This window comes from Leuciscus leuciscus (genome assembly GCF_965113295.1).
Source record: "Leuciscus leuciscus genome assembly, chromosome: 25".
NCBI lineage: Eukaryota > Metazoa > Chordata > Actinopteri > Cypriniformes > Leuciscidae > Leuciscus > Leuciscus leuciscus.
Window position 1 is genome coordinate 17,706,548 of NC_138724.1, and position 10,383 is coordinate 17,716,930.

The 10,383-nt window shown below is 38.1% G+C and overlaps 2 protein-coding genes across 2 annotated transcripts; one reads left to right on the forward strand and one right to left on the reverse strand.

The window, feature by feature from the left end:
- The first annotated feature begins 1,932 nt into the window (after positions 1-1,932).
- tmem60 (transmembrane protein 60) lies at positions 1,933-3,889 on the forward strand. Its single transcript, XM_082159477.1, has 2 exons — positions 1,933-2,118; positions 2,862-3,889. Exon 2 carries the CDS (start codon positions 2,899-2,901, stop codon positions 3,301-3,303), a length of 405 nt encoding a protein of 134 aa, XP_082015603.1. The 5' UTR covers positions 1,933-2,118; positions 2,862-2,898; the 3' UTR covers positions 3,304-3,889.
- A 3-nt stretch (positions 3,890-3,892) lies between these two features.
- On the reverse strand, positions 3,893-9,723 carry fgl2b (fibrinogen-like 2b). The gene is made up of 2 exons (XM_082159471.1): positions 6,360-9,723; positions 3,893-5,326 (listed from the first exon to the last, which is right to left on the reverse strand). Exons 1-2 carry the CDS (start codon positions 9,568-9,570, stop codon positions 4,623-4,625), a joined length of 3,915 nt encoding a protein of 1,304 aa, XP_082015597.1. The 5' UTR covers positions 9,571-9,723; the 3' UTR covers positions 3,893-4,622.
- Positions 9,724-10,383: the final 660 nt, after the last annotated feature.

The following is a 10,383-nucleotide window of genomic DNA, read 5'->3' on the forward strand; positions in this document are numbered from 1 at the left end:
GACTTACGTTGCGTTATCCTATGCATTTATACATAGGTATGTGCAATCCCCTGGGATTGAACCCACAACCTTGCGTTGTTAACGCAATGCTCTTACCACTGAGCTACAGGAAAGCTACTGCATTGCTGTGCTTGGCACTGGAATATAAAGGACTCTATCTTTAATTTGAAATATATTCATATTCAAAGTCAATGCATAAAGTTGTACCAGATTGCAGAAACAAATTATGCAACAAAAAAAAAAGATAAGGATAATCTTTTCTCGACCCTCAGAGCCACTATGTGATGTTGTGCCATTTTAAAATGATTAGTTTTTATTGGAAATACCAGAAAAGGCTGTATAAACTATCAGTCAAAAGTTTGAAATTATTAAGATTTTTTGTAATGTGTGTGTGTGTGTGTGTAGGCTGAAACTTTCGCATCTCCATAAAGAGGCAGAGGGTTGCTTTTTCCAGCTCTCTATTCACTCATGATATGGCAACAGGCTGTAGATTCAGACTGACCCAATTAAAACACCGTCCTCAGCTCAGGGCCTCAAGGCAGCTTGCAGTTGTGTGGTTTCACTGATAAGCAACAGAGCAAAGAAGCCGCTGTATTATAACCTGGCTTTTGTGCTGACATCCCCTTAAGGCCTCAGTAATGGCAGCCACAACAGGACATTTGCAAAGGGTAATAAGCTCATTAACTGATCCAGAATGCATGTGGCTTTTTGTATGCTATCAGTGCACACTTTGCATCTTCTTGTCTGGACCCTAGGGTATTTTTGAAAATAGGTGATTGTAATAATATATTGGAAATTAGTGGTTTTTGATGGTTAATCTCAGGTGTGGCATCAACCCGAGAGAAATCGGAAAAGTTTTCTTTCCTCCTGGGTGTGTGAACCTTCTGTCTTTCATGGCACAGCAATTAAAGAGCAAGGAGAAATGCTGCATTTACAGGTTGAAATTAAAGTCGACATGAAACAGAAGTTGTGATAGTCTTTTATCTCCTAGTGTAACGGCTTCTCGAATAAGATCAAATGTAGGGCGGGACTTGATTTTGTCCATCTGGAATTGATTGGAATGTTGTGGTTTGCTATTGGTTGATCTCATGTGAGTGACAGGTTGATCCCGCCCTCGCGCCAGTAAACACATCATCAGAGAAGAGAAGTTATTTTGATTAAGATTATGAGGCACATAAAACATTTTTTAAATGATGTGCACGTCTAAATTTATAAGAAGAACTGTAATATTCCATAAAAAAAACAAGAATTGTCGATTTTATTGAGACTTCAAAGCAAAATGCAATTCCTATGTTTTATTGGGATAATGACTCATGAAAATTCTTCCGAGGGCAGATTCATGTTTAGCGCCTCACTAGAGCAGTGTGCTACCAGCAGAATCTGTTTAACAACTTTAAAATAGTGAAGCAGCGCCATCTTGAGGCTGAATAGAGACATCAGGGGTGTTTTTTTTAGTAACATAGCATTCAAGTGTTGTTGTTTGTTTGTTTTTTCCATGTCCTGCTCAGAGTTGTTTTCTTTTAAAGGAAAATGAGATTTAAAAAGAAGAAGAAAAAGCTGGTAGATCATCTTTGAGTCATCAAGAAGCCAGCTGGACAGCTTAAAGAGAGAGAATGAAAATGAAAATGTACTCACCCTCATGTTGTTCCAAACCTGTGCGAGTTTCCTTCTTCTGTTGAACACAAAAGAAGATATTTAGAAGAATGTTGGTGACCAAACAGTTGATGGACTCCATTGACCATAGTATTTTTATTTTTCCTATGCGAAGATGGAAATCAATGGGTGCTGTCAACTGTTTGGTTACCCATATTCTTCAAAATATCTTCTTTAGTGTTCAGCAGAAGAAAGAAACTCATACAGGTTTGGAACAATATGAGGGTGAGTAAATGATGACAGAATTTTAATTTTTTTGGGTGAACCATCCCTACTCCCTGGGCTGTGTGATGCGCGTCCTCCAGGCCGGTAGGTGGCGCTGCTCACACTCAACTTAGTCCTTGAAGAGAAGTTGTTTTGAAAACGTCTGTTCTGTACTGTAGCTGTGTTCATACAGTGGGGAAAGGGATTTTAGCTTTAATCATATTTCTAACCAAAAGGACAGCCGGGTTGTCTTCATCATTGGTAAGTTTTTTTTCCAATGCGTTTTTTCTTTTCTTGGATTTGTCCTCATACAATGAAAAAGAGGCAGTCCGGTTTGTCTATGCTAGTTTTGTGCTAGTAATGAACAGCTCATTTATTTGGAGAATGTCTCAGAATGGGACAATAAAGATAAAATATAGATTAAATAAAGCAAATGTTCGTTTAGTAGTGAGACGGCACATCTTTGTACATCCCAAGTACAGTTTGTTGGGTAGTTAAAACTATCAACTTGGCGACACTAACTGTAACTAAAACAGTTTAAAATGGAATAAATCGTTGACCACTGGCCATTGCAGTATTTTAAGATGTGATAATGAAGGATTTATTGTTAAACTAATATTAAACCTACTCATATCCGTTTTGTGAATATGCATATGATCTCATATGACTCTTAGTGAAAATGCATATTTAATATATAAATATAATGCAATTTACGTTAATACATCTTATGTTATCAGCGTAACATCTATTGAACAATGAATTTAAAAAGTGCATATTATTTTTAATGACTAATAATAATATTCATTTATATTATCAATACATTAATAATATTGTTTTATTTTTAATATAACTTTACATTGTTATTAATGTGAAATTATTCATTAAAATGTCCCCTTTAGCGGCTTGATCTCGAAAGATGCAACTCCACAAGATGAAATTAACTGAATGTTTGGCATGTAAATTGAACTCATATTTCTGATGATAACTGTTTTTTTCTCTCTCAGATCAGCCTGTTGCTGTGCCCTTAGGCCAGCGTTTCAAATGAACATGTCCCTTGCTCAAAGAGTCCTCCTGACATGGATCTTCACACTCATCTTCCTCATTATGCTGGTCCTCAAGTTAGACAATAAGATCACTTGGAGCTGGTTCCTCATCTTCCTCCCTGTCTGGACCTTTGATCTTATTCTCCTCCTCATGCTCATTGTCAAAATGGCAGGCCGCTGCAAGCCGGGGTTCGACCCTCGCAACGGGACGGAGAACTTGAAGAAGCGCGTTTGGTACCTCGTGGCCATGCTGCTTAAACTGGCGTTTTGCCTGACTCTCTGTGCCAAATTAGAGCACCTAATGGACATCTTCGTGAGCTCGGTTTGCATCCCTTTGTGGGCTCTGCTCATCGGGGCCATGGTGGAGCTGGGCTACAACGTTTTCCACTTCAGAAGAGACTGAACATACGAACGGTACTCTTTGAAAGCCAGCAGAGAAGTCTTTACTGTATTCTTCAGGAGTAAAATCATCTTGAAAGTAGATGTTATTCATAAGGAAGGGAATATATAACGGACAATAAGAATGTACAGCTATTTAAAGCTCTTTATCAGGAATTGCTTGTTTCTTTCAGGCTAAAGGATGAAGCTGAAAGCTACGTTTCGTGTTCACAGTGATGCAGGGAGGTTAACGAATTTTGGCTCAGTGGTGAGTTTCCACTCAGGTGACAGAAATGACTGATTGTGAATATTGATTAGAATATTTATTGCATTTTAGTGAAACACTGAGATCATTAGCAGCATACCATAATGGACATTTGGAAAATAACAGTTAACATGCTGCATACACACTGTTTTTTTCAACCAGTACTGTAACACAATGTGGTTTGCAAACGGAAAAGACATGTGTTCTAATGGTGTATAATTTATAAGTCCGTCTCTCTTAATCATACACTTATTTCTTTTGCGTTGCAGACGTTGCATAATACATGTTTACGAAATTTTATTTTCTCTTGTGCAGAGTGTGTAAATAATAAAAAGAAATAACAACATCCTTGTAATTAAAAGATGCACATTTATTTTCTTTACGACAACTATGTTCCATCCATAAGTTATATTTACAGATGTTTTCAAGATCATGCAGAGGTGTTCAAATTCAGCACACAACTTTCAATTATTCTTGAGATTGGAAATTTGTATTATTACTTGCTTTATAGTTATATTTCATTATTTATTCATTAGTCAATTTTAAGTAATTATAAACCTCCTTTTTTACTGAATTTGAAATTTCCTCTTATTAGAAAGAATTGTCTGTACAAGGTACTTTTTTGGGGTTTTACAATTACAATGTTTGAAAATAACACTTGGTGCAATGAAAATAATAGAAAATTACAGATGCTTTAATTCAGCTATTAAAAAACTGATAATAAATAGTGCATACATCCATGTTAACATAGTCATGGATTGGCCCAGATTTACAAACATTTGTAAGAAAAAAAAAAAAAATTGCTGTATCTGTAAATAGCATTGTTTAATGCAATACAGTATTTATAAAGCAACACAAGAGGGCTCAGTTGTGTATACTAATGCATATGTGTACAGTTCAAAAAACAACATAGATACAGAAACATTTGTCAATGTTTATTCCAATTCCGACAATTTATTATTATAGATCAGTAACACAAGAGTGTACTTTACTTTTAAGGACTTTCTGTTTTCTTCTATCGTACAAATTCAAAAGATAGCTTAATTTAATTGGTAGGTTTTAGGATTGGTAGGTAAATATTAGTTTGCATAATGTTTAGGTCTTATCATCATTCTAACAGTCTTAAAAGCTTGTCTTTCATTGGTTGGGTAATATTCCATTGTAATGTTGTGCCACGTACCCCAAAAGATCCCATTACGTACCCCTTTGTACTTTGATTGATAATATTTCCCATTTAAGTTTGCAGACATGCATGCATCAAACCACCAGCCTGAGCTGTAATAGGCCCCGCAGTTTCCCGAGGGATACTGGTCATTGTCTCTGTCCGGTGTGGTGAAAAGCTTCTGGTCGTGATCGTATTTATTACTGAACTGCATGGCATTACCGGCTGTACCGGAATAACCACCGATGGACAGGCGGTATTGTTGGCTTTCATTGGCTACATGGAAGTGGTCATAATGGGCATATTCTCTGACACCCTCAAAGTCTTCGATTTCTATTCGCAATGACATGTTTTTTGCCTTTGTCAGCAAGTGAATCTTGTCATTGCCAAGCCAAAACTCCCCTATTAGTTTACCAAATCCATTCTTGTACTCGTCCCAGGTGCGATTGAAGCTTGTGCTGCCGTCAAAACGTTGCTGAATCAACGTCCAGCCCCCACCAGAGGACTCCATGTCACAGAAAACAGGAAACGTGCTGTTTTTCGGCCGCGGCGTTACTCTGTATACACCATTCCTTCGTGACTTCGTAATGTAATCAGCGCAGTCTTGTGCAGGTCCTTTTTCTGTAGGCAATAAAAATTATTTTAGGTTACCTCACCCTCTGTTGATGATAAATACTATTACAATGTGTAAACAACCTAAATCTGCATGCTTACATTTGGTTAAACATCTTAGGGTGTATTTCCTTACCATTGTCATCTTGAGAACTATAGAAGCCTCTAAGGATTTTTTTTTTTTTTTTTTTAAACTGCTTTGAAACCAGATTTATTGTGTAAAGTGCAATACAAATATATTTAATTGGGTTGAAATAAAAAAATTCAGCTGAAAATCTGGATCATATTCATTTTTTAAATGAAAACAGGGCAAGATGTTCTCAAATTGTTATCTGTCCCCAACAAAAAAGCTGCACTCGGCAGACAATACTTAATATTTGATTTAAGAGATATGCTTGGGCTGTTTTATACAGAACAATGTGGACCACCTGGATGTATTTATTCATGATTTCAAGAGCTTACTGTACATTGAGCAACGAGGCCTATTTTTTTTCCTCCAATCACTGGACATGTATGTTTAGGCACGGGATGGTACTGAACTTAGTCTTCATGCATTAATTATGCTTTGCTGAAAAGTTTTTGACTTTGAGCCTTTCCTCAAGCTCAACAAAGACACCACATCCTGATACATCAGAAAAAAGAAGATGACTACAGCTGGTCCTCTTCACAAAAACCACAACATCTGCTTCTCAGATGAGGATCCATATCCACTTATCCCTAATATGGAGCATTTTGGAATCCAATCGCACGATAAAGATAAAGTGCAGAGTCACAGGAACATGTGTTAGAGGATACTGAGGATAAAATGATTATCTGGGTTGCTTTTACCTATAGTCATTTTTGAAGATGTGTTGCTGTTATACAAAGAGTCATAGTGACTTATTTCACTATACTGTAAGCTTTATGTCAAATAAACATGCACTGCTGCCATACTCTAAACACTCTGGACTGCTTTTTTCAGTGTGAAATCAGAGTAAATAATCCTTCAACTTGGAGAAAACGTAAAAATGAACAACAGGGGTTGGGCAAGAAAATTCTTTACCTCTTCCAGAGTCCAATGGAGGCCTGGTCTGGGTTGTAGACTTTTGGGTTGGCGTAGTGTTACAATCACTGAAACAGGTGTTGTTGATCTTTTTCTCTACTTGCTCTCTCTCTGTTACCTCATCACTGACTGCATGTGATTTAAATCCCTCAGCTGTGTCCTCAGGGCTGAGTGAGAAAAGCTTTGAGCCTTTAATTTCTTCAACATTTGTAAGCGTTTCCAAAACAACTGGAATTGTGTTCCTCCCTTCACTATAACCTTGGTCCGTGTCCTCACTATTTGGGTTGGATAATATCTCCCCAGTGTCTTCTTCCACTCTGTCTTTATTAAATTTAATAAGTTCCAGTTCTGTTGTTGCTCCGATATTTTCAAAGCTTATGGGTGTATCCTGACTGACATTTTTAGCCATTTCACCATGTATGTTTGTCACTGTATGAATGTTTTTTGTGCCATCTTTATGGTCTGTGTCCGTAAAAGAGAGCGTCGAGGTTGTGAATTGAGTTGTTCCTGGTTTCTCTTTCTGTAAGGTGGATGCAGTTGGCCTTTTCTTCCCACTGCTGGTCTTTTCCACTTCCAATGGGTGTTGACTGCTGGTATCAGCGGTTCCCAAACTAAATATCTTGCTTTCTTTCCCATCAATAGGTGAATTTGATACTCCACTTTGAGTTTTAGAATCCTCTGCATGGTTCCCAATGTTTGATATCAACATAGTCTCACCGTTGTCTCCAATTCGGTACTTATCTTCTTGAACCTTATCCAAATCTTGTACATCACCTGCATTTTGAATCTCTGATTGTGATTTTGACTCTGTAATGTTGTATTTTAACCAATGATTATCCAACACGTTTGACCTCGTCACCTGCGGGATATGTTTGATTTCTTCTTTTTGTTCTTGTTCTACAGTAGATGTTGCACCAGTGGGACTGAAGAATTGAGTCACTTTGCTTACCTTTGTCTTGAAGCCTCTGTTTATATTTGTCTCTGTTTGAGAGATTGGCTTCTTCCTTATGTAACTTTGTTTTATAATTCCAGTGCCATTTTTCCTGGCTATATTGCTGCTTCTGACCGGAATGGACAGCTTCGAAGGCACTCTAATAGTCCTGTTTCCTGACATTTTGTTTATAATATTAGGTTGTCTTATTTTGGTGCCTCTAGGTGAAGTCACAGTTGTTGGATGTATCTCAGGGTGTCTTAGTCGGTTTGGCATCACATATCTTATGTTGTCTTGACTTACTTCATGTATCTTGCTGATGTTCTCGCTATTCTTTGCTTGTTCCTCTTCAACTTTAGCTTTGAGTGGAGCTATTGAAATTCCCCTTGTCCCCTGGCCTACCACAGGTGATTGAACCGTACTGGTCAAAATCGCTGTACTATCTATCAATTTACTCTTTACAGTTGGGACAAGGTTAGGCTTCACTAGATCTTTTTCCAACAAGATGGCTTTGCTGTGCCTCGGGATGTCCTTCTTCACTGTCCCTGCACTCAGTGAGTCAATGCCGATTTCCTCCTTTGCCCCTTCAATGAACGTTCCTGGCTGGATCTTATCTTTAAGATCTGCTGACAGTGGATTAACTGTCCTTTCATTCAAAGTGATGTCAGCTTTATCCAAAATTGTGGAGTCAATTTGTCCATTATTAGTTTCTGTGTTTGGGTTTAGATATTTTTCATTTTCCACCTGTCTGCCTCGGAAAGGCAAGTCCTCTATATCTACTTTGGAGCTAGTCTCTGCCTCTCTACTAATAACTACCAGACTTTCACTCAGTCCCACATGCTGCTTTTCCTCTTTAAATGTGTTTGGCTGTTCAGCTTGGTTTATAACGCTAGAGATTGACTTATTTGTGGCTATGAGACTCACATCCTCTTGGTTTTCTTTACTATGTTTTTTTGGAAGTCTTGCAATCTCAGTCTTGTTTACCTTTCTCAAATTGTCCTCAATAAGTATAGTGGCTTGGCTTGCATTTTTCAGGGCATGTCCATCATCTGTTCTGGGACCAGAAACCCTACTGATGTCTTGTTTGTTTTGGTCATCTGTTGACGGGATCAGTCCACTGATTACACCAGATTTTGTGTTGGCTACATGAGAACTTGTTTCCTTTACCCTCATAACGCCACTTCTCACTGGGGAAAATCCAGCCCCTTCTGGCTCAGTCTTGACCGTCATGTCCCCAGCTTGTGGATTAGTCTTCCTCACCAAAGCAGGGTTCTTCAGTCTGTCTTCATTGTTAGCCTTGACAACTCTACTGTTTATGTAGGATCCCTTTGGCCTCAATCGTCCACCTACTCCAGGAAACTTTACAACCCTTCTGTTCCCAGCTGATGTGCTTAAATCCATTGTATTAGTGTTAGCATCTCTTGAAATGCTGCTTAACCTCTTTGGATCGGGCACATTCTGCACTCTTCTTCTCGCCGCCAGGATGCTACTGATGTTCTTTACATGTCCATACCTGAGGTTGTTTGGCTGCAGTTTCCCATGGGTTGCGAATTGTACATCGTCCTTTTTTCCTGGAAGAGATGGTTCTATTAATTCACTTTGCTTAGGCTTGAGTTCCCTCTCTTCAGGTGTAGGTGAGGCCACCAGTTTGACCTCAGATATATCCTCTGGTATCTCATCAAGCGAGAGGTTAAATATTTTTACTTCCCTGCTCATCTCAGACCTCTGATCTGTGGTGCCTTGGTTTAGATCAATCCTCTGATCAATGTTCCATCTCTGACTTTCCAGAATGGAATGATCGAGCCTCTTCACGCCACCCTTGACAGTTTCTTCACCTTCTGATGTGTCTCTTTGCGGTAGGGTTGAAGTGAAGATCCGGACAACTTGTTCTCCACTATGACTTTGTGTCTCCTTGATGCTGATGTTATGCCTTAGACTTTGAGGTCTCTTTTCCTCTTCTTCGCTGTGGTCCTTCCATTCACCCCTCTCAATACTATGCCTGTCCTTACATTCTTGGCAGTCCTTCCTCAGCTGGTTCACCACTTCCTTTAGGTTGTGCAGCTCCTTGGCCATTTTTTCCAGCTCCATAAAAGACCTGGGAAGCTGGATTAAGAGAGGAGGGAGGATGAGTCGATAAGGGCACAAGTTCTCCTCGTCCCCGCAGTGCCCCAGGGGCTTCAGCTTTACCCATGAAGTAGCGTCCTCTGAGGTTTCTGGGCAGATGTCACACACAGAAAATGATAACAGGCTTCCCCATATGTAAAACACAGCGAGCCACATTGTGTCCTGTTTGGTGAGCAGGTCTGATCAGTGTCGAGGAGTGTGAGAGAGAAGGAATAGGAGGGATTGGAGGACCACCTCCCTTTATAGAAGTACGAGAGCTCAGAGAGGGGCAATGCTCTGTGATGACTCTCAACAAAGAGAGTCATAAAGTAACAGCCTCTTTGCAGAACGGTCAACACAGGATATACTCAATTTATCAATAATATTTATCTCAATATTGTGTCTTTTTTGCTTATTATTAAAGGGAGTGATTATTGACAATACTGATAATACAGTATTGTCGATGATTATTGAAAATAATTTTATTTTAAAAATAAAAATGTGAGATTTTTTTTAGATAAATTATTGTGTATATAGCATTTTAGGATATATATATATATATATATATATATATATTATATATATACACATACAGTGTCTATGAAGAATGCAAAAAGTTTTAGTCTTTTTTGTTTTTGTTTCCCCAGTTTAAATGTCTAAAAATACTTAAATCAGGATACATTTAACACTGCATAATACTTGCTTACTCAGAGAATGTATCTTGAATACCATGTATTTTGTATTATTGCACTGGCTGTATAAGTATAAACAAGTTTAAAAACAATAAAATATGCTAATGTCATGAGACAAAATGCACTTGTATTAAAGATACAGCATTAATATTTAGCAAAGTTGCTTCTCAATTAAACTGATCTTGTTTTAAGGATTTTCAGATTTTAATTACAAAACAAGATTTAATTATTATTATTGCAATGTTTTAATTGCCATGGTATTTAAACAGCAAATAATCTCTGTTTTATGCATATTTGG

Coding starts and splice junctions, on each gene's coding strand:
- fgl2b (XM_082159471.1), bottom strand. CDS start 9,570: ATGTGGCTCGCTGTGTTTTACATATGGGGAAGCCTGTTATCATTTTCT. Junction 5,327..6,359: donor TCCATTGGACTCTGGAAGAG/GTAAAGAATTTT, acceptor TATTGCCTACAG/AAAAAGGACCTGCACAAGAC.
- tmem60 (XM_082159477.1), top strand. CDS start 2,899: ATGAACATGTCCCTTGCTCAAAGAGTCCTCCTGACATGGATCTTCACA.